Below are 24,368 nucleotides of genomic sequence, written 5' to 3'. Positions count from 1 at the left end.
GAAAAAAGAGAGAGAGAGAAAGAGAGAGAGAAATGGATAGTCATTCCGTCACTAGCTAACAAATACTGATTTGTGCGAAGACTTCCCTTCCATAGTAATACTTTTAATCAGGTCTGCTGTGTCTGGCAAATGGCTTTTGTGGATCAGCTAGACCTGGGGCCAGCCGGCACCCAGTGCAAGTTTAAACGATGGAATAAATACACGACTACAGAGAAAACAAACTGAAAGGGGTAATCAAGTCACACATTTCAATATTCAGCAACCATTGGAGGGGATTTAAATATCTGCTTGCTATTAAAGGCTTGCATTAGGCTCTTCCAACACACCAGCTCTGGAAGGCTGAAATATCAATTACGGATCAATTTTCCCCCTAAGTAAACACTAATGCAGGATAAACAGTATTAGAACATGCCCGCGGTAACACTGCTGACTTCAGGATGGACTTCCTGCTGGTAGCAGCAAGTTTAAACTTGGTGATTAATGAACGTGAAGAAGACAGCACTTAAGGAAGATTCAAGGCGATCACGTCTGAAGTATGACTAAGCCAGGGCAGATGTGGAGGGCGGTTGCAGAAGGCTGGGCACAGAACATGCATGGATTTGACTCTCAGGAGTAGTCTGCACTTTCCTTGGAATCACCACCTTATAGCTCAACACCTCAGAGGATTAGGAAGGAATTAAATGGTTGTCGAGGGTGGATGTGCATGTGGGAAACAGAAAAAGGAGCGGACTTTAAGTCAGGTTCCTTGTTTGGAATTATTTCCATATTTAAGTGAAGCCTGAGCTGCATTTCCTGACACTGACCAGTAGGGGCAGTAGACATGTTATGTTCATTTTGGAATGAAAAATAGAAACACACACACACACACACACACACACACACACACACAACTATTTCCTGTGTAGAAAAAGAACCTGGAAGCTGAGGATCAGATACTTGAAAACAGAAAGTTCCTGCTTTCAAGTCTCAAATTTTGGGGTGCTCGCATCAGCCCTGGGCTGAATGCTCTGATTTCTGGCACATGTACTGTGGGGGGTGTATTAAATGATGTAGGTGGCTCCTATGAGAAGCATATTTCACAATTTTGAGATAAACACAAATAAGGTAAGAAATATGGTTTGATTTTTCTAACATGCCACACCTCATTTTGAAGGACCCTCCCAACACGCGACAAGCAAATGATAAGGCTTTGCGCAGCCATTACTCAATGTGTGGTTCCTGCAGGGAGAACAGATACTCCGTCCTGGAGGGTCCTCGAGGGTGATGCGGCTATCAGCACTAAACTCAGGCCTGGCTGGCTGATCCCTTCAACACCAACCTGGAGGCTACCTGTGTTGAAGATGGACCCATAATACATGTCAGGGTGTGAGATACGAAATTGGTGACTAAGGACAAAGTAAGCTTTGGGCAATCAGGTTCTTGGTTGGTTGGTCTCCCTTTAATCAATACTCCTTGCTCAGTGTCAGTTAGTGTCTACCACTGACTTAATATATTGCTCACAACGTCATTTGGATGATGGCCAGGAGTCCCCTTTATCTGGCCCTGCACAGGAGTCAGGACATCCCAGTGCTTCCTATAGAAATATTTCCAAACTACACATGTGTGGTTGTGGGTGCAGATTCCCCCCGGAAGACCCTGGCTGCCGGTTACTCACAACTAAGGGCTGTGGACTTGAATCTTGGCCAAAAGGTGTGTCTGTTTGTCTTGGGCAGAATTTTATCTAAACAAAGTGCCTTCAATTACTCAGTCTTTCTACCTGCCGCATGGTGAATACATGGCTGCTTTAGGGTCCTGGATGACAGAATCAAAATTTCTTCATGGAGTAAGCCCACAGTTCAAGTAGATAGAGAACAGTGAATGATCGTACCAATTAACACCCGCATATCACCTCGGGGTTCCAGTGGGTGAATTTGGAGAATGCAAACAGGCCAAAACATTGGAAAACTCTCTGGAGGAAACAAGGGACATGTTCCCTCCTAGACTCAGTGAAGGCCTAGACAACTTATCAAGCTCCCACTAACCAGACTGAGCCTGGCACTTTCTCATCTGCATGCCCTGTGCAACTCAGAGGCTCCCGTGCGGCCAGTCTCCACTGCACATCTGCCTCAGTTCACTGAACTTCCTGGGTCTGTCCTCCGCAGGCTACAGCTGAAGCTGGCACCTCGTGTTACAGACAAGGGGAGAGGGGAGAGGTCACTGAACGTACTGTGATGTGTGGCCTGGAATAACTACCAGTGAATGGTGATGAGAAAAGGATTATCAAGCATTCTAAGGGAAGCTCCACGAGGATATGATGTGTCCACGGCCTGTGGTCTCAGTGCTAACAAGCGGCAGAGGCACTGGAACCAGCGGGCACTCCTAGTCCACATCCTCATCTCTGCCTTGGAGCGTCTCTACCAGTGGACTCTGCACACTGCACGGTGCAGCAGTCCCACCCCCACTCTCTGCCCACTGCCAGAGCCAGGACAGGCCCCTCAAACCCTGACTGCTGCACCTGGACTGCAAGGCTGACCCCACCCTTCACTGCTTTATTCTCCCCACAAGTCAGCGGACTGGTGGTCTTACTGCTCTGTGGCCCTCAGACTCATACTCCCAGACCCTACATCAGCCTTGGAGATCGAGCTGGGGTCCCAGCCCCTCCAGAAAGCTGTCTCAGTTTCCGACTCATACTCCCAGACTCTACATCAGCCTTGGAGATCGAGCTGGGGTCTCAGCCCCTCCAGAAAGCTGTCTCAGTTTCCGACTCATACTCCCAGACCCTACATTAGCCCTGGAGATCGAGCTGGGGTCTCAGCCCCTCCAGAAAGCTGTCTCAATTTCCGACTCATACTCCCAGACTCTACATCAGCCCTGGAGATGGAGCTGGGGTCCCAGCCCCTCCAGAAAGCTGTCTCAGTCCCCCAGTCTTCACTGAGTTCTCTTCTCCAAGAAATTCCCACAGCACTTTCTGGCCTCCCTCACTGTGCCAGCTGGGTCCCCAAGGCAAACAACCTCTTTGTTTGTCACGTGGTAGATCTGATGTGGGTCAGCTTCCAGGGGCCACCTTACGCTCTCTGTGGCTCTCATGATGCTGGATACCCAGTGGGCACTCAGTAACTGCACATCTACTAACTGATTTTCACCGAGACAGGCGAGAACCCGGCCAGATGGAACAGGCTGAAATGAGACATACAGCCTGTGGCTTTCTAGAGCTTACCTGGTCTTCCACCACTGAGTTTCTCCCCCTTCCCTGACCAAGAGAGAAGGGGACACTCAGCTATGGCTGGGTGAGTGGAGGGAAGGGCACTTTGGGGCAGCGCCGCTATCACCGCGCATTTGTAAGACTGGTCACCGGGAGATCTCCTTAATTCGCACTCAGGCCTGCAAGGCAAGGAGGACGGGGACGGATTGAATCCCGCAGAACACCCTGGCCTGGGAGCCTCCGCAGCCTAAACAGCAAGTGAAAACAGTTTTCCATTGGTGCCGAGCCAGGGCCTCCGCATAGCAAGTCTTCTTTCAGTTAAAGGAGAGATAACTTGGAATGAAGAAGGCGGAATGAATCGTTAAGACACGAAATCCCAAAGTAAGAGACAGGTGGAGCAGCCAACACAGGAAAATTGGTGGTGGTGGTGGTGGTGGTGGTGGTGGTGGTGTGGGGGTAACACGAGGGGGAGGGGCAGGAACCGAGTCCACGGGAGGGGCTGCCCAGCCGGCCCACCTCCGCATCCTGCACACCTGCACAAATCGCTGAGTCCACGCAGCCAAGGCACCTGGCCCACCTGGCCACTGGGAGGGGAGAAGAGAACAAGGACAGGAAGGAGGGGTGGAAGAGGAGAGAGGTCAGATCAGAGATGCAGCGGCAGCACCTACTATGTCCGCTGTGCGCTCGTCCCGGGCAAGGTCCTGGGCGAGGGCGGAGCCAACAGGGAGGACCCCCTCTTCTCTCTGCCGAGGTGTCCGTAAGGAGTCCATAATGAGATTAAAGGATCACTTTGTAACATTAATTTTTTTTTATTAAGAAGACAGATATTTTATAGTACTTCTTTTTTTTTCTTTTTTCTTTTGTAAAAATGGTATACATGAACCAATACAAAATGCGAATGGGAACATGTGGATATGGAGTTTCTTACACAGTAACATTGTTCATGTACACCTTAAAAACAGAACTGGCCTAACGGGAAAAATAAGACGTCAGCGTGACTAAAGAACAAGCTTATTTGGCATCAATTATACATCCTTCATTATTTTATATTCCTTTAAAAAACACAAAAAAACAAGTTTGTTCTTTCTTCACTCTAAAAAAAGTGATCAACCTGTACAAATTAATACTCAACAATACATTTCAAACAGTGCACTGTATACTTAAAAAATACATAAACCGATATACAACTAAAATCCATAATTTTCCTGTTTTTGCGTTGTTTTATTTCATTTTTTTTTCCAATGTGTGGGGCCTACACTTTGCAATCTACCTGAGACGGAAAACACCAATCGAAACACATGAACCTGAGACATGTCAACATTGTAAGCCATATAAAGTTACATCAGGAACACTGCACTACTGTACACTTTTCAAAACAGAAGGATGGGAGGTCCCAAAAATGAGATGCCAATTCTGTGAGCCATGGTAGGTTCCGTTTTTTGTTTTATTTCCTAAAGAAAACAACTGAAAAAAAAAATAGTCCTGTCAACAACATGCTGGATGATGGTTCTCACCCTTTGCTATGGCCACACTATGGTCGGAATGGGTGCGAAGGGCTCCGAAGAGAGCTGCACGTTACAAAAGTCTCTGAAAAAGGGATGTTCGTGTTGTGGCTTTTTGTCTTGGTCAAGTGCCTCGGGGGAGGAGAGGGGAAAACAGAATGCTGCTCCTATGGGCGTTCTTGCCCGTACCAGTCCGTTCCCAAAAGGCCCCATATTGCAAATGGTTCTACCAAAGGTTAAAGCAAAGACGAGAAAAAAATAAACACGCTTTTGAATAACAAAGAGTTGACACTCCCCCCCCTTTAAATAAATCAGTGGTAAATTTTCCACATAATGTAACAAGAGTAAAAACGCACCTTGCAAAATTCAAAATTACTCACTGAAAATGTTATATAATATATATTTATATATATATAGATCTATCTTTTTTTTTTTTTTTTGATGCCTTCTTTCCATAGGGACTGTGTCTGGAGTCTGGAGCCTTACCAAAACATATGGTAAGAATTTAAGCTCTCGTCCTTCAGGACTACTTATAGATTTCCTAGACGTACATTTCTTTAAAAAAAAAAATGTAAATAGTCACATGACTCCTCTCTACCTTTCCCCAGGGCTCCCCATCTAAGATATGTTCAAGGTAACTTACTTGAGTAGCTATGCACTATGGCTGCCGTCATGCGAGGGCCGGTAGTTTTTATTTTTTGGCAGATGGTTCTTAAGGCTGAGGAAAGAGGCCAAGGCTAGTGTATGAAAAGGTAAAAAGATAAAAACACTCAACATTTGAGTTTTGATTAAGTAACTGAAAACCCCCTTCCTGCTGTCTCTCCAACCTCTGCTCTGACCTTTTGAGAACTGAGGGAGGCGGCAGACCAGCGTGAGAACAATACGGGCCCCTCCCTTTGGCGCCTCCTGCCTTTGTTGAGCCAGATCTGAAGGAAGGAAGGTTTCACAAGGATTCGAGTTGGAAACCCCGGCATGACAAATATCTGTAATATACAGTACATGCAGGCCACATCCTCCTGCCTTCCTGACTAAGCACAGAGGGAACCCATCCCATTCAGTCGCTCGCCCACGGCACTGCCACGTGCTTTTTCCTACAAATTAGTGAGAAGTAAGGCCGATTGGGAAAGGTAGGATGGAATCATTTGGAACAGAAATAACCAGAGCAGGACTGTCTTTCCCCCCTCCCTACTTTCCCTCACGGCAACTCAAATTTGTCCACTTGTATAAAAGGAACAGCCCTCACTGTCAGGTCTGTTCAGGGCACTGAAAAAGGAGGAGCCCTTTCCACCCCAAACCTTTCTGGACAGCGTGGGGTATCTACACTGAGCCGTCTACAGTTACAGAATTAAAGACAGATTCAACCTCATTGTGACACACCTCACTTGCAGATAACCCTGTACAGTAATGTAGTTCCACAGCAAACAGAACATTTTCTGAATCACAGTCTAAGTTTCTAGTCTTCACTGCTCTAAGTATTTGAAACATGGCAGCAGCAAAGAGTACTCATTGTTCACCCAAATCTTTACAACAACAGAGAAGAAATGCAATATGGATACACTAAATTCTGAACTATGAAATCTAAGCTGTGCTGGTTCTCCTTTTATGAAACTGAATTTTTGAACAGAAAGCAGTTACTTCAACAACAATAAAAAAAAAACAAAAAAGTAAAAACAATCGCAAAATGGGGGGGGGGGGAAGATTCTAAGGAATCCCAGCAGGCAAATTCCAAAATGGGAAATTTTGGAAAAAAAAAAAATCAAAAACTTTTGGGAAAAAACATAAATGCACACAGAGAAAAACAATAAAAGGAATGCAACAAACAAACAACAAAACAAGGCACAGAATTTTCTGCAATCTATCCGAACTAAATCCAAGCATCCAAGTTTGACTTGGTAGAAAGAAATAAAAATTAAACAAACAAACAGAAAGAGGTGTCAAACAGCAGAGTGTACTTTCCAAAGGACAGTTTTTTGATACAGCGAATCCCATGCCTTCCCAGTCTAGCACCTTTCCACCCATTCGTTAATAAAAAAGCAAACAAAACAAAACAAAAAAACCACACGCGTTTCTCGCACGTTCCAGTATCACTGTCTCTTTATCATCTAACAGGGCCAGCTGGACACCTCATGGGAACAAAAGGGCTGATCTAGATGAAGTACTCTTTCTTTTCTTCCGAGTTGTTCTGTCCGCCTTCTGCATTGATTATAGCTGTGTCTGCGTCTGCTGCGTCATCAGCTCCTTTAGCTTCATGAGTGAAGTATGTACCTGAAAGATGAAGGGGTAAAGCACCGTGACTGTCTGACGGCCTCTGTGCGCGGCGCAGAGATAGCAACGTGCTTTGTGGCCATCGTCAGCCGAGGTGCGTGTGGGCGGGCGCGGCAGAGGGGAGAAACAATCGGAAGAAGAGAGCAAGGCGGGGGTGGGGGGGAGACAGAGGGGGAATCCGGGGTGGGGTGGGGGTTCCAAAGGCACCACTCCAGCCGAACCGCTGCGATATAATTCAGCAAATGAGACATTAGGGCGGTGATGATGACCACAGATGTCAGCAGAGGAAGACATGGGTGGGAGCTCAGGACGCAGAGGGCTGGAGAGCTGCTGACTAGCGTGCTAGCGGTGAGCACCTGGGACCGATGGCCAGACGTGCACACACACATGGTTAAAGACCAAAGCAAGAAAGAGCAATTAGCCGATAAATGAATTAGGGCCTGACGACGTCCCAGTGTCATCTCAAGTCACTGTCCGAACCCTCGTCTCCTGTCTCCACGAATCGTTACCGCCCGCCCACGAGCTGAGACGGGCTCTGGCTGGCACGAGCATGTTTGGTTTTTTCCTGCCTTCTGTTTCAGAGTGGGGCTCCAGACGGACAAATGATGGATGTTATGACAGCCGTCACCGAGGCTTGGGGTCTGCCTCAAGCAACAAGTGATCCTCCCTCACACTGTAACTCTAGCCGGACCTGGACTCATGGATTTGCTAATTGGCACACAGCTACTTTATAATGACAATGGAGAGAGCAGCACAAAGTTGGTGACACACTTATCACCAAGTCCCAACAGTTTATATGAAGAAGGACAAGGACTGCAGCTCAATGTGATGTACAGGTAACGCTCACACTGCCTGTCATAATCAAATAACCCTCTTCCCACGAGACACTGTTCTTGAAGACTCTAAGTAAAACCAGCTGATATTCTTGTGTTTTCAATGTTTCAGAGAGACAGATATGAGAAGGCAGGCGTCAGTGTGCTCCCCAAGCCCCTCTCTCCTCCGTGGAGGAGCATGTCTCCCCTCTCCCGGGCCCTCCACAGCCCTGCCCTGGCCGCACTGCCTGGCGTGTCAGGCTCACCCCAGGAGGCTGTACTTTTGGCCAGTCTGCCCCTGGGTGTGGGCAGAGGGTGAAGCTCGCCTAGCTGGGGTACGCTTGAGACTGGCGTTTTAGGTCTTAAAGGTAGTTTTCAAGTAGCTTAGACCTCCATGACTGTGCTTATGGGACTGCCCCCAGACCCACGTTCTACAGCCAAGCAGTAGGTGAGTGCTGAGCTCATGCTGCAGGAAGCCTGCAAGCTCACGGCACAGCACAGCTTGAGAGAAATGACCAGGAACAAGGCCGACAGGGAAAAGGATGACTAAATCACCTGGGGGGGGCACGTGCAGAGTAGCAGGGGCAGGGGGGGCAGCGCTGGGAAAGATGATTGCCTACCCAGTCTGTGCTGTGTGATTAATGGCAATTTAAATCAATTGCACTGATAATTTTAAAAATACATATTTATGTGGCTTTTTGGGCACATCAAACCGAGAAAGTGTTCTAGCCACTGGGACAGGCTTACCTGGTGTTTGGGGCCAGGGAGCAGAGCTAGAAAGTGGTCAGTTCCAGGGGGTTTTCTCCCCAAGTTTAAGTAGTGTTCACACACCCCCCACCCCCGTACACCAGCTCCAACGCTGTGACTTTTTACTTTACCCCCAGTTATGGGTTGTAGAATAACAATCTGTAAGGCTTTGTGTTTAGAGAAAACCCCAAACCAAGCAGTGCTCGCTAATCATCAACTCTCAGAGTCCTAATCAGCAGCTGCTAACATTTCTGTTTTTCCCCCCTCCATGTTTCAGGAATCAAAGAGGCCATGCGGCCATATAAAGCAAACTGTCTATCAAGGACAACCTTGTAAAGTCCCGGAATCAGGGGCGGGCAGTGGTAACATGAGGCCTCCTGCCAGCTAAAGCACCTTGCTTACCTTTATGTCTGGCAAAATAGCGTCCCAGAATGATGAGCAAGCACAGCATGGCAAACACCACCACGGCCACGACACCGCCAATCACGGCGTGGTCCACTGCCCTTATCGAGCCTTCTTCACCTGCTCGAGAATCTGTTGGGATCAGAAGAGGAACAGGGATGTAGAGCTCATTGCGAGACACCAGAATCCCCGGCGACTCCGCCTCCAGGGCCCAAGGGCACCTTCTTTTATTTTAATGGAGGAGTCAGAAAGACCAATCTAGAGATGGAAAGGTATGCACCAAGGGAACAGCCTAACCTGTCCGGTGCTGACCTGAGCCACCCCCCACCCCCGCCACAGGCCATTTCATTATAAGTGGCATAGGAGCACCAATGCATGTGGAACAAGCTTAGGGAGCAGGGAGGGAAGAAAGAGAGTCCATCCGCCCTGACCGGTTCTAGCATTCACTGTCTCCAGTCACAGGTTCTATGAAGGAGGCCGACCTCGCAAAGGGCATCCAGTTTGGCACCTTCAGGCAGTAACAGGCCGTTGGAAAGGAGGCGAGCTGTCCGGGGGCTTATTCTCCGCTAGGCATGTGCACAGGGAAAGTAAGGAGCGCTAGAGCCCCAGCTGCCTAGAGATGACACGAGGATCATGAGACTAAGGACCAGTGTCGTGCCTGCTGCCTTTAGGAAGTATGAGGGATTAAGCCTCCATCCAAAACCTGAAAACTTACTTCAGAAAAGACAGCAAGGAATAATTGTCCATTGCCACCAGACGGTTTTTTATTTATTTTATTTATTTAACACTTCACAATGCAATTAATTTTCTTTTATAAGCATCACTCCCTCAAGATGTCTTTTTCTGACTGAGGAATGACAGGTTTGGCTTGGGAACAACTCCAAAGTGAACCCAGAATGAGCTACGGCGATGCAGAATGGATGTATGGCGGTGTAAACAATTTTAATTTAGGACCGTGGCTACATCACCCCTTGCTGAAATCCTAATGGCACCTAGGATTTATAATGTAGTAAAAAACAATTATTCTCCCGTTGATTAATACATTAACATTTTGGAGTGGAACCTAAACCATTGTCTTTTTTTTTTTTTATTGAGTCAAGTACGACACCTCCATTAAAATGATTTACTAGCTGTACCTTACAATTTAAGCACAGCAGCAACAGAAACGGTAAAAATCTTTTAACTTTACATGATTTGTGAAGTCACATGTGAAGGATTTACCATTTAAATCTTTCAGTACAAGGAGCACACGGCCTATAAATCTGTCCCCTCGCAGCTGCTGGATGCCCGAGAGAAATGCATTTCACCAGGAAGACTGAGAGTGCAAATTCAAGTCAATTTTTAAGAAAGATTTATCTCTGTCTCTCTCCAAAGAACAGAGCAGATCTCTGAAGCCTGCACCTCTAATAATATTTGAAGTTTATCGATCAAGTGTACAGCTCCGTGACAGCTAAAGGTAATGGTGCTCTTTTGAGCCGAAACCTGATACAACGCTATCAGCAGGGGGCTGTGATTTACACTTTCCATCGATATTCCCAATTCTGCTCTGAGATTAAGTATGAAGGATGTGTGGGGAAATAACTCGTGACCGAGGGGGTCCATGAAAAGGGCTTTAATTAAAAGAGTTCACATTCTAAAATGAAGTATTTAACGTGTTGCATTAAGTTACATTCAAAAGAACGACAGAACCCCCCGAGTTCCGAACCCGAACAGAAACAGCAGATCGGGGGCAGCCGCAGGGCGTGGGGACAGCAGGACGATGGGAGTTTAATTGGAGAATGGGGGTGGTTGGAGTCAGAGTGCACCACAGCCAATTAGCCCGCTCTGGACGGGGCCCCTCCAGCAACATGTCCAACCAGCTCGGCTTGAAATGTGGTGGAGAGGAACCTCCTTCCTTGGCCAAAAGTGTTGCCTGTTGCAGATGCAACAGCTCGGTGTCTGGAAGGTCATTTCAATGAGGCAAGAATCAGCCATGGAAACATTTTTTTTTTCTTTAGGCGACGACAGAGCTTGCTGAAGGGGAGCGTTCCTCTCAGCGTGGCCCTGAGTGCAGGGTATCTGCTGGAGGGCAGTGTTATACACACTGGAGACTCTGACTCCAACTGCACAGACTCAGTATTGCTCACAGGGACACGAAAACCACAGAAACTCCAGTGAGCTGTAATTTCCTTAGGGAGCTAGCTGTCTTGTGGAAATGAGAGTGAACTCATCTCCAACACTATGAACTTCAGGCCTATTGAAACACAAGGGTCTTTCAGTGACCTCCGTGTCTTAGAATTGGGTAAGGAGAGCAAAATGCTATCAGCCACTGAGGAGGCGGATGTTAGGTTTTGAGTCAGGAAGTGAAGACAGGCCACGTCCTGGGGAAACTGAGAGCAGAGATGAGCTTGGAGAAGCTTTCCCAGGCACAGCCCTAACCCATCTGGATGAAGGCTCCTTCATGTCCACAGTTAAAATTTGACTGCCTCCTCTATGCTTAGACACAGGGACACTCTACAAGCCTGAGGGGAGAAAGAGAGAGAGGGGGAGGAGAGGGAGAGAGGTAGATGAGAGAGAGAGAGAGAGAGAGAGAGAGAGAGAGAGAGAGAGAGAGAGAAAGGAAGCTCTGTGATCAAGAAAAAACAAAACCAAACTTCACAGGCCAGTATCTGTGGGGTTAATTTCTACAATTCATTTGACCATTGCTCCCACGAACCTCAAAGCTAGAGCTCAGTGCTGCTGTTCTCCCCTGCGCTTTGCCCACATTAAAACCCTGGGTTCTAGTTATTCTCTCCATCCTGAACACTTATTCATAAGGGGAATCTCTCCTGCTATCTTCTGATACTTACCGTACTTTGGTCAGAAGGTTTGATACTATCAGTTAATCACAGAGACATTTTTCCTGCCTTCAACTACTGCAGATGCAAGTGAGTGATGTCAATTCACAGGGACACTGCAGGCTGTGAGCTTGTCCCCCTCGCTTCCTACCCCACCGCAGCCGGGTTCTTGCTGGGGGTATTGAGAGCCGAGGCAGTTCACTAGCACCTGTCACGGCCTGGCGCCCCCCTGAGAAGAGCAGCGCTGTTTCCAGACTCATCTCACTCTTTTTTTTTTTTTTCGTGCATGGGGCTAAGAGGAGAGTTTTCACGGTGCTACTGAATGGCCCAGGTGGTGGAGGATCAGGGTAAAAGCTGGCTACCTGTTACCAGGTAAGCACCTGCGGCTGTGCCTCATTCATGGAGTGGAGCAGCAGCACCGCGGTTACTCGGAGGGCACCGGACTGATGGCTCAGGGTGGGCACTGGAGCCCAAGGGACTGTCGACCACCAGAGGGGCAATGGCTGCTTGGCCTTTCGCGATCTGCCCACCAAGCGAGAGCTCTGGCTATTCCTTGAGGAACTACTTCCAAGTGAAAAACTTGGGTATGTCTGTGACTCTTGTTGTCACCCAGAGATTCTGTTCCTTCTGGGGTATAGACCCTGTCCCCAGGCCCCACGAGCTCTCTGGGGGGCGCCCTCTCCAGATCTCTGGCCCCTTCTCTCAACAAGGCAAAGAGAAAAACCAAAGAGGCAGACCCTGCAGCTGTCTCAGCTTTCACACTGGACAGTAAGTACACTTTATAAAATACCCGATAGGCAGACGGACCTCTCTCCAGTTAGGAAGGCCGTGTTTTCTTGTTCTCTGGCAGACTATATAGCTGTTTCTCTTGTTTAGTGACAAGCGTGAGAGTGCTCCCATTTCTGGGACTAACTGGTGCCCCACCACCCTGAAGAGTCAAGTCCCATTCATGCTTGGTGTGCGTATGGCAAAATGGCCAACCCAACTGTGAAGAGCCAAGCATGTGTGTGTGACCCGCCCAACGGCCGTGCGGAGGCCCACCAATCATTCCCGTGTGGCCCCAGTCCCTTAGGCCTAGTCGTTCCTGAGTCTGACTTGTCGCACTCAGTGAATGTTGGGAAGTGCCATGACGACTCAGGAGTTGTGGCGCCGTCCTTCCCGCCTGTGCCGCCCCTTCCTGCAGCCACGTCTGTGGCTCCACGTGTGAAAGGAGTCTCTTAGGGACAGATCAATCATGGACTGTTTAGTATTCCTCCGTTAGCTTCCCTTTTGGCAAAAAGCTGAAACAACTCAGCTCCTGGTGAGCATTCGCAAGTCGCTTGTTGAATGTTAGGTTGGCGACTACAGCATGGGTTGCAGCCTCAAGCCCTTGGGCTCACGTTAGCATCATAGAAACCACAAGGACAGGACAGAGAAACTCCTAAGAGTAATGGCCCAAACTACTCAGGTTTCTTTACCTTGGGCCGGGTGACCTGGCTCCATCCATCCCTGTGGACACTAGGACCAGGCTGTTCCAAAGGCGGAAGTAGTTCCCCGCGGCCTGACAAGATCTGTGGCTGCTAGTGAATGTCAGCTCCCTGCCCCACCCTCTGGGGGATCCCCAGAGTCACCCCCACACAGTGCTCCTGGTCTCTGCGTCAGGTCCCTGTTTCTATGGCTACTTAGCCACCTAGCAGGGCACGTGAAACATACACCGCTGTGCAAGTGCCCGCATCAGCGGTTTGTGATAAGCCTAGAAAGCACTGATGCCAAAGGCAGGGCCCCATGGGGAGCCAGGGCGTGGCCAGGGCATCCTAGATGAGCTCCTGGCACAGCGGGGTGTGGCAGGAGGGCACTGGGCAGGACACACTGTAGCTGCACACTGTCTACATTGCAGCCAGGCTGCAGTTTGAGGCCAGACTTTTTGCCAAAAAGATGCCAAGTTTCCTACCTCTGAAGAGCCAAAGTACAATGCAATCATTAGGATACAGTACAATAGACGGCACCGGGTGTGGCAACCACCCTGTGTTGCTCTTCCTTCACATTTCAAAATTTGTTGGCTTGGAGTATCAGGCACATTTAAAAACTTGGGGAGAGCCAGATACTCTCCTGAAATGCTCATATCTGTTCTTTTCACGGGTGACACACTACCTTAGATCTTGTCTTAAAAAAAAATTGGTCATAGGGAGGTTCAATGGTGTCAGCCTGCTATGTCTACTTATTGAGTAATTCAGAGACTCCACCTTCCGCAATTTCCTCAGCTACAGGTGACTGGAAAAAAGTTAGAATCATGGACTTCCTGCAGCAGCTCTGTCACTTGGTTTAGATCTGGTCCCTTTGCTGCACTAAAGTCTTGCTGGACAGGTCAGATGACTTAAAAACTCTTAGAGTCGGAGTGTATCATGGAATTGCTGCCTCCAGCTTCCTAGGGGTGCAAGGAGGGATTAGTCTATCTCCGTAGCAGCTTAATGATCATGGTGTCACTTGATACTTACTTCTCTCACTGGGAAGAAAGAAAAAGCCTGACAGTGTTTTTTTTCCCCAAATATCAGGCAAAAACAAAATCTGACCTTGAAGACAACACTGAACCAACCCCAAAACCCTGGTGCCCTCCAAATAATGTGGCTGGCTCATTCTCATCACCTGCAGTGGCTCTCGTCATGGCAACAATGGTAAGTGTGCGTTTGAGAAAAGCACAACTTTGTATTACTGAAGGGGAACAGGTTGAATGGCACGCGCTGACAACATGCCACCACATTATTTGCTAATCCTAGTATGTTATTCTTCTTTAAGATTTGCTTTTCTCAGCACCAGTTCAATTACAGATGCTACGAATCCCTCTGACATTTCATTCGCTCTTTCCAGTGGGCAGTAAATGTATACAGCACACCCACATGTTCCCATTAAGATGACAATATACATTGGAGCACACTAACCTCTGTGCAGGGAAACCTTCCTTCTCTGCCTTCTTAGAAAGGGAATGGGAGGGAACAAAGGTAAGGCAGGGACATCACGGAGAACCCTCCACAGCACCCCAGGCACCCCACACCCCCTTCAGCGGCACCTCATGGCCACAGTGCAACTATGGTGACCCCGGCTTTCCAAAGGATCGATGTTAAGCTACTTGAGGGGAAACTGCAGCCGTCATTGTCACGGCGCCCGGAGCCCAGCGTGCGTTCATCTAACCCGGAAGTACTGCACAGGCTATGGCTGCATGGACACTGCTGCTGCTCGTCCATCAGGACTTGGCTCTCATCAGCTCTAACTGCTGACACCCTCCTCCAGAAACGGGCCCCGACAGGAGGTGCAGGAAGACTTAGGATCTCCTCTCCCGTGGGGCCCATGGGCAAGTGCACTGGACTCGCCACGAGGATGGAAGGGGAAGCGGGGCTTCGCTACTGTTCCCTGAAACTTTGGGCAGGTCAGTCAGCTACTCGGAGCCACTGAGCACATTCATACATTTTCACAGGGTCATGCGGAGTGGTCAACGTGTTGCTGAATATAAAGATGCCTCTTTGGCCCAGGGCTTGGCATAACATAGAAACCCTAGAAATGCTTGCCAAATTTAAATCTGTTATACTAAAGCCCGAGGAGGGCCTCAATCCAGTTCTTATCATTGAGTCAAGGCAAATACTTATCAGTGCTTTGGGGTTAGGGCTGCACTGCACACTCAGCATTGTTGTCTGATGGTGAGAGGTCCCATAAATCAAGGCCTTCCTTGTGCAGAATGGCCCACCTGTCCTGTATCTGGTCAGAGCAGAAGGCCCCCTAATTCCAAGTTATACTTCAGACATGCCATTTGAGTATCAGTATATTAAATACTTCTCATAGCCTAAATATAAGGAAAAGTGCTTTTTTTGATGTTAATTTCCCTGGATTCTCAAGTTAACTGATTTAGTTAATTTAACCAACTGTGGAAATGACTTCATGCATCAGAATGCAACCCTGCTGAGACTTTGGCATAACTGGGGAGACCTCTCTGTCTAACAAGAGTAAGGGCTTTTCCATTATGAGCACCAGGAAAGCGCTGAGGACCATTCCAGAGTTGTCCTTAAAGGAGTATACATCTGATAGAGGACCAGATTGTAAAGTATTTTCAAGCACACATTTCCCACTAGAATCTCTCTCTAGAGAAAGACACTTCAGTGAGCCTCAGGCATTTGGGGGTATGATGATGGATTAATGAATATGATGAAGTCACCCCAAAAGCAGTGTCCAACCTGTAGAACTGGAGTTCACATCTTGCCTTGTAGCCCACCAACCCTTTTAATTTGGAGGAAAAGTTCTTATTTGATGGTCTCCTTCCTCCCCATTAGGGGAAACGGTAGCATGTTGGATTATGGAAAGATTGGCAATATGAAGTTCAAAGTCACATAGTGAGAACATCATGGCCAAGCTGGCATCATGGGCCCAGTGTGATCTGCCGGAGTGCCTTGTACTACATAAATTCTTAAAAATAAGGGAATCTACATGTTTAACCTCTGTAACCCAAGTTTCCCCTGGCATTTAGAGCCATCTCAGTGGGTAGCTATTTCCGCAATGTAAGAGTCAGGAGAACAATGGCATTGCAAACATCTGAGCAGAATTTAAGGTCTTCCCTTCAGGAAAGGAAACGCTTGATTTAAAGCTGTGAGAGAGCTGCCCAGGTCAGTGAGCATGCGACTCTAACCGGTGGGCTCTGGAGAGCGGCTTTCCTCCTCTGTCCCCAGATGCACACGCTGTAGCTAAAAGGGTCCGAGAGGAAAAGGATTCCCAGGACCCCAGAGCAAAGGATTATGGTTTACGCAGGGGAATACCCACTTTAAAACCAAAGTCTCTATCTCCTGGAGTCAGGAAGGCCCATGGATTCAAGTTTTGTCTCCTGAATTAATCATTTAACCCCTGGGGGCCCCTGTTCTGACGTCTGTAAACTGAGATCGACAACCTTCCCTGAACCAACTCACAGGACTTTCACCAAAGTCTTCCCATGCCTGGCTGGCTCTCGTCCGTCGGTCTCCCTGCCCCTGGTGAGCTTTCCTAAACCAGCCTCCATTTCTTCCCAGCCCATCACTCTCATTTTACCCAGGTCTCTTTTTGTCACTGTCCAACCCGTGCCTGTTCTGAGCCTGTCTCCCCCATGGGAATGTATAGTAACTATATGGGGGGGGGGGCTGGAGAGTAGACTCTACTGCATCTCCAGTGACTGGCTGGTCCTGTTCACTGCTGCAGCCCTGGGGCCCAGCCCAGAGCCTGGCATGGGTGAGGAGCTCAAACAACTATGTTGAGTGAACATGAAGGTCAAATGAGATCATTAACATGTGTGAGAGAGCTTTCTAAGCTGCGAGTACTACATACACATGAGTAAATACTGTATTTTCCCACATATGAGATGCACTTTTTCCTAAAAAATTTGGGGTCTAAAAACTGGGTGCATCTTATACGGTGGTAGTGGCATTTCAAATGCCATAGATGGAACTAAAAACAAGGCAATATATGAAGACAGTGATTTGTCATCAGACACAGATGAGGACAACCTAATGGATAGGAGTTTTGACAATGATGAGTTGTAGAAATTTTATGATGAATAATACTTGAGTTCAATACTTTATGTAATACTTCTTTTTTTTTTTCAAATTTCAGGCCGTGCATCTTATATACGGGAACATCTTATACTCAGGGAAATATGGTAACACCACTTGACTATTATGGGCCATGCTTTGAATGCGTCTACACAGCCCAAGCATGACTGGCTTTTGTTTTATCATCATCATCATCAGTCTACCAAAGAAATGAAATAGCCTATTTGCTAAATCTGAGCCACGTGTTAGGTAGGGGTAGTTAGGAAAAGAGTCTCTCAAGGTGCTGTCTACCAACAGTGTCTCACAAATATTGAGGACACTCACAACAACCAGATGGTCACACATCCTACCCTGGAACTGATCACCTGGCTCTAAAGACCTTTAAGTGCTTCCATTATCTAAATTCAGGCTCTATGTTTAGCCCATGTTTTCTTTTGTAATCCATTTATGGGCCCAGCCAGAGTTGGCTCACCTCGCTGAAGTCTTTCTGAACACCTGGCATGAAGTATCAAAGCTGTTCAGAGTTCGCCCTCCACTCGTACTGTCCTATGAAGTCTGAGCGAGACAGTGTAGGATTTTTCCAGGTCACTTTCTCATTTGTAGGGCAAGAGCTGAGAGCATGCTTTGGGGAGAGCATAACGGCTCTGGAGCTTCCTGTCCGTGCCTTTGCTAAAAGCAGAAGATGGGTGGACTGCTTTGCTGTGCCGGAGGGCCAGTCTCCGTGCACGGGATATTTACCACTGCACTCCGTTAAACAGTTCCCTCGGCTCTCCCATTGCTAAGGCCATTGGAGACATTTAAAAAAAACGGTTTTAAAATAAAATAGAAGGATAGGTATGCTTAAAGCTATTTATTCTATTACACATGGGTAGCAGTAACCAGGCCAGGTGGCAGCTGTCGCCAGGAAATAGCAGATGCGTTGATAAAACAACTAAAAACTCTGGTGGATCTATAATCAATAAAGTTAACACCCAAAAAGTGAATGAGAGGGGTCAAAGTCAAACTGGACATGCTACTCAGGTCTGCCAATGATTAAGTCCCTAAACAGAACACAAGCATAATTTCTAATGCAGATTAAAGAGGAGGACCCGCTGGGCAACGTGTTTTGCTGGGTGAGGAGGGAACACCATATGTTGCTTATGAAATTGTCCTTAGCTGAGGCAGCAGTGGTGACTGTGGGACAAGTGGGACGTGGGGGAAATAGGGCTGAGTAGAAGACAGACTGTCATGACATCGAAGGAAATGCAGAATATAACATTTATCCATCATAAGAAAAGGATGAAATTTCCACCCAGACAGCGTGGGAATGAATGGTAATATTATTCATTACCACAGTTTAACATTAAATGCGCAACACCTGCTCTAATTTATTGATGGACTGTTTAAGACGGGTGTTAACCTGTTTGTCTTGTATTATAATTGAATTCAGTCTCCAGGCTACAGAAATTTGAGAAGTTCATCCTTTCTCAATCAATATGCTCCTCTTCAGTGACCCATTTCAAGACAGCTTCATAAAAAATAATGTATTTTGTTTTAATAAATTTAAACACTATGACAGCTGCTCAATTTTTATTGGTTGCTTTTTTCCCCTCCTTCAGATGTCTTTCTGCTGCTGAGCGAAGTCAAGCTCACAATCAATAGCAACTGATTAATCAGCATCCCCTTTGAACAAAGGTGCTAATCAGTTTTTGATTAGTTCATCAAACCAGATGCAAAGGCAGCCTGGGCCAGGCTGACAGAGCATCAGTGTTCAACAAGACTTATGGCTCCTGAGCGATATGACTGCAGCGTTCCTGGAGGGCGTGGGGGAGGGGGACAACGTAATTATTAATTTAACCGAATTATGATGAACACAAACAGTTGTTGGTTTATTGCTCTTGACTTGGGTGATGGATAGTCCTGCGGAGGGCCGCGTCTGACAATGTGGCACAGAGCGCGAGACCCGGAGCGTTGCTTAATTGATGATGCCGGGTGGAGGCGGACGGCTGCTTTCAGCCCATTTTCCCAGCGAGGAGAAGGATTACTTCTGCAGATCTGAGTGGTCCTCCTGTGGTTAATATGCCAAGAGGGATCAGGGCTAATGGGATTGTGGTTCTTTCTTAGGATCTTTGAGAAGATCCAACGACCATGGCCACTGTGTTAGAGTGGGCTTGTTCAGGGTATCAGGATGGAGAGCAGAGACTATGTGGGCCTGGCAGGACGTCCCACACAGGGAGAAGGACTTGCTTGCTCTTATTTGAAAATAAAATCGGGCTAATATCTTTGCAATGTCTCCAAATCAACCACAACTAGGAGGTAAAAATGGAAACACTTCTCTGAAAGTGCCTATCTTTCCAACCTTCTACTTATCTATCTACATAAATTCACTGAGCTTTGGAATTCATTTATTCACCCAAGTGCTAACTGTGTGCTCGCTAGGCAACAGGTGTAAAGCAGTGAACAAAACCAGCACACCCTCCTGGAGTTTCCCCACTAGGAAGACCCAACAGCTACGCTCAACCTGGGACATGTTGCGTAACAGAAATAAAGGCGTCCCTGGGGTTTGACAGAAGCATAACATAGGCAACAAATCTAATGCATTTTGAAAGACTGGGTGGTAGGTACTATCTTCCTCTCCCACTGGGTACAACCTGTATTTATTACTTTATCTCAACAACCAACTGTTCAAGGGAGCTGCAATGAATTCTCTTTAAGATGGGATGATGTACAACCCTTCCTTCCGAAAAACTGGAGTAAGCATCTACAATCCTATGCTTTGGCCTCTCCATCCCAGTGATGAGGAGGGGGCATTCCTTACTGATTTACTGAGAAGTGACTGATCAAACTGTGTAAAATGCTATGGCTGGTTGGCAGTGAGTCCTTCATTGTGGGAGCTCATGTAATTGTTCAACTCTGACCATTTTACACCCCCCCTTCGGGATATGCTTCTCATTCTGGATTAGTAACACCTCAATCCTGGAATCAAGCATGAAACCTACTTCTGCAAGAGCTCAGTGTGCTGTGAACAAGGCCTGCGGTGGGTAATTAGACTGCATCATGGTGTGTGACAAAGCAATTGCCCCCTTTCTTCCTGCACCCCCACCCCCACTTCTAAGATCTCTATGACATGGCTTTTCTAGTGTACTTCACAATGGTAAATGGTCAATGAGTTGGTTTTTTTTTTAATAAAGATCTTGTCTCATAATCCAACATCTTTAAATTGTTTTATAATGCAACAAAATTTTTCCGTTTCTCCTGAACCATTATATATCTAGGATACAAAATTCCATTAGGCTACTGAACAAAGTGGCTTTCCTACAATCCCCAAGGTGACTTGACCTTCACTGCACCAGCAGCGTCAGCCCCTATCTGAACTATACACAGCACTGCCACAGAGAAGAGAGGTGGGTGGGAAGAACATGTTAATAAAAATTTATTTCTCTTTAGTTTCAAATTCACAATCGCTAATAATCAGTTGCTCAACAAACCAAGTGGCCATTCTGTAGAAGTGGACAGAGCCCCCACAGGTTGGATACTGCAGTGCCTTACCTAATGACTAGCCCTTACCTGAGAGGTCCTCACTGTCCAGTTCTTCTGCGGAATTGGGCAACTGAGTAAGGCCTTACAAGTAAAAACAAATCGTTTTTCTTTTCATTCCTCAAGGGACATAAACAAAACACTTAAGAACTGAGGATGAATTTCTTAAAAAACATGAGCCAAATCTCTTGCTATCTCTTTCTTTTTTCTTTTTTGGATAACTTGAATGTATCAACAGGTAAGAAAATTTCTCCAATCATGTAATTTTGTTATTGACACACAGTCAAGGCAGAAAGAGTCCTCAGTCTCCACTTTCAAAGCACATGAAACATGAAGGTGAATGTTTAAAATCACTCATTCATAACAGCATGCAGGAAAGAAAAAGAAATAAAGCCTCATTGTTGGCTGTTGATGCTCTGATATACCTCTTAAACACAAACATATTCAGATGTTACACACAGATATAGGTTTGATTTCACATTTCACGGTAAATTGAAATTCTTTGCCAATACTTGAAAATGCAGTTTATGATCAATTTATGACGATCTTGTATCACTTGTTTCAAAATGGTTACAGCATCTGCTCATGGCAGACTGCAGGTTATGCCTTCATCAGGAAAATCTGATTTGCAAAATGGTTTTTTTTAAAAGAAGAAAATTTCAAAAATCAGAGGTATTCCTGACAAATAAAACCCTCAAAGCTGAAAAAGCAGTTAGGTCAGGAGAGAATCAGTTCAGGGTTTGACAGGCCTACATGCCAGTCACGGCCAGTGCTGGCCGGCTGCGCTGAGCCCAAAGCGGTGAGGAGAGGAGCAGAGCAGGAGTGCGGGGCTGAGCGGGTGAGGGCTGCTGCTTCCCCACGCCTTATGTTTATTAAACACCACCAAGTGCCGGACCACCAAGGAGGCCTCTACTTCGCTGTTTTGCTCAAAATCCTATCTGATTGCTCCAGGTCCTCTTAATTTGCACAACTCACTACTATTTCTCTAATGGGATTTGTCACTTTTGAAGCTAACAGTGGACCCGTTAAACTGCAAGGTCTTTGAAGAGAAGGGAAACATCTTGTTTATTTTTTCATCTTTCCCTTCTCTTAGCCAAGCACAAAGTGTATCCTCAGTACGTATTTGCTGAATTAATGATTTGGGAGCATCACATAGTAAACTACCAACCAGAGCATAAAAGCAACCAGAACAAATGCTCTGGAGATAAGAAAGTCACACTGATCGCACTATTTTTTAAAAAAAAAACAAAACAGCAAATGAACAGGTAATACTCATGTAGAAATGGTCGGTAAAAGCTTATATTTTTCTAAGTTGTTTTATAAACAAGCCAAATGAATACTATAACTAAGGTTGGTGCTGGGGAAGGAAGTGGTGACACCATCAGCTCTTGAAGAGGACCTCCCTCAAGACCCTGGGATGCCAATATCCCAGGGCAAGTGCCAATTAAAACCATGAATGTTCCCAAACTATGACTTTAGGAAACTAAAGGGAAAGCAGTGAGTAATGCAATAAATTGTAGAGGTAACTGAGTAGGGATGCTACCCATTTGTTCTGAAATCTGATTGGTTGAAAGTGTTCCTATCTCCAATTGGCTTTATTCATTGTATAAAGACTGATGAATACAATTATTTGAATAATTGTTATAAATGGGAAACATAAAGTACTTCTCTGTAGTTAATTATGAATTTGCAGTTCTCAGAAGGCTAATCCCTCACTTCTGCGTGGCCCAATAAATATCAAAGCATTCTACATACGTGCTCGGCGCCCACTGAACCGTATTAAACAAGGATGTTTCAAGTAGGCAGCTTTGCTGCTCAAGGCTTGTCTCCTTGGAGAGAGCATTAGAAAGCTAATTTTAAAAAATAAAGACAAATATGTTTATGAAATATCATTGATATGCAGTTTCCCATTAAAAACAATAGACAGTTGATATGCATCTCATTAAAGACAAAACTGTCATTTTTAATGGCATAAACTTTAAAATATACCAAGTCATCTGGAATTACTGCTCAGATTATATCTGAAAGTAGGAAGCCATTTATATTAGTGGTGTTAAATTTGTTTTTGCACGACTGTATTTTATGAATCTAGAGTGCTCTGCTCAAGATGGATAATTTCTGAATAAATATAATTAGGAAGAGTTTACTGAAGCATTGAGTGTACAAGTGACGACATGCAAAATTTACCTTCTAAAACTGCTTTGACCTAAGTAGTTTTCTTCCATGTTAAAAATGGTACACCTTTCATTTTCTCAAAGAAAAAGACAGAATGCATTTTATAAAGCAGAGAATATGCTTTGAAAGGAACCTTCACAACTTAAAAGTAGAAAAGCACTTCTTGAGTTTTCTCTAAACATTCACATCATCCATTAAAGCCCTTTCGTCATTTCTAAGTAGAATGTACTCAACAAATTTCTTTAAATATTGTTAAACAAATGAAAGTTTACTTTGGGTCCACGTGGTGGGATTTTTTTTGAGCAATTAGTCAAGTCCTAAGGTGCAAACACCATAATTTACTATATGCACTATGTGTTTTGCTCCATGGTGCTACCATGTGCTGCATGTGATTTAAGTCCCTTCAGATGGCACTTAGGCACCTGTCACTGCTCCCTTGCAATGTAGATCACTGGCTTAAAAAAGTGGTGTGATTTTAAACCAAGTTAAGGAAAACTTCAAAAATCAGAAACAGTAAGAAAGCCTAGATATATTTAAATAAATTCAAGGTCACATAAAATTTGAATATTTGTGGGTTCAGTTCATCAGGATTTCTTTTTTTAATCCTTTTTCTTTTTTTAAAATAAATTTTCAAAAGAGAATGATCACATAAAACCTCTAGGAAACAGTAACTTAGCCTACTGGCCCTACAACCATTTCCACTATAAAAAAAAAAGTAGGAGATGGTCTCTCTCTTACCTAATCGGCATACATCAGCTCACTTGGCCATATTATGGAAACTGTTACTTCCATCACCAGCCATAAGAGATTTCAGACAGCCCCGGTAGTTTTAATCTAAAAGCTCAGTCATCCTGTTCTTCCTGCTTTGTCAGCTTTTGTGGAGAGTTCTCCCCTTCTTCCCATTAGCAGAAATTTGGTTCACGCTGTTAACCACATTGTTTCCAAACTGCAATTCAAGGCTGAAACGCAATCTTCAGGTCCTGCAGCCATTCGTAAACCTCTTTAGCTTTGTTCTTGAGTAGGACACACAATGTCTGCAGAGTCCCAGGACTGAATGACAGCCTTTGAATGCCACTGTTGTGTGTTCACACAGAGCGGTGTGCACAGAGGTGCATACACAGATGGCGGACATAGAGGTTGTAATAATGCGCACTGCTGGCTCTCTTTCTTTACAAAATGGGCTTCTGAATTTCCCCACAATTGGAGAGTAAGGTGAGAATTTCACATGCTTTCAGAATTCTATCATGGCTTGCACTGCTTATAAAGAAATCAGGGAAAGGGGGATACCAGGGATAGTGACCTAAGGGCACTAGACTGGGGTATAAACATTTTGAAACCAAAAGTGAAAGTGAAAAGTGAAAGATCATTTGAGAAGGGTTCCAAGTTTGAGTCTTACCATAATTACACACTGAATT

At 45.9% G+C, this 24,368-nt stretch overlaps 1 protein-coding gene across 12 annotated transcripts in view; it reads right to left on the bottom strand.

Moving 5' to 3' along the window:
* Window positions 1–5,592: 5,592 nt before the first annotated feature.
* The window catches only part of CADM1 (cell adhesion molecule 1), a 398,789-nt gene continuing 380,013 nt past the window's right edge, over window positions 5,593–24,368 (bottom strand). For 8 of the 12 annotated variants that reach the window (XM_066372737.1, XM_066372743.1, XM_066372748.1 and 5 more), the window contains 2 exons: window positions 8,910–9,041; window positions 5,593–6,948 (listed from right to left, as the gene is read on the bottom strand). In XM_066372737.1, coding sequence (XP_066228834.1) covers window positions 6,830–6,948; window positions 8,910–9,041 — 251 coding nt within the window. In that variant the 3' untranslated portion in view covers window positions 5,593–6,829. Of the gene's footprint in view, window positions 6,949–8,909; window positions 9,042–20,808; window positions 20,863–24,368 lie in introns of all 12 variants that reach the window. The other 4 variants (XM_066372730.1, XM_066372741.1, XM_066372733.1 and 1 more) reach the window with 1 other exon arrangement.

The sequence above is a fragment of the Saccopteryx leptura genome, chromosome 1 (genome assembly GCF_036850995.1).
Source record: "Saccopteryx leptura isolate mSacLep1 chromosome 1, mSacLep1_pri_phased_curated, whole genome shotgun sequence".
NCBI classification, from domain to species: Eukaryota; Metazoa; Chordata; class Mammalia; order Chiroptera; family Emballonuridae; genus Saccopteryx; species Saccopteryx leptura.
Note: the sequence above shows the minus strand (reverse complement) of the source record. Positions and strands in the feature narration are given on the sequence as shown.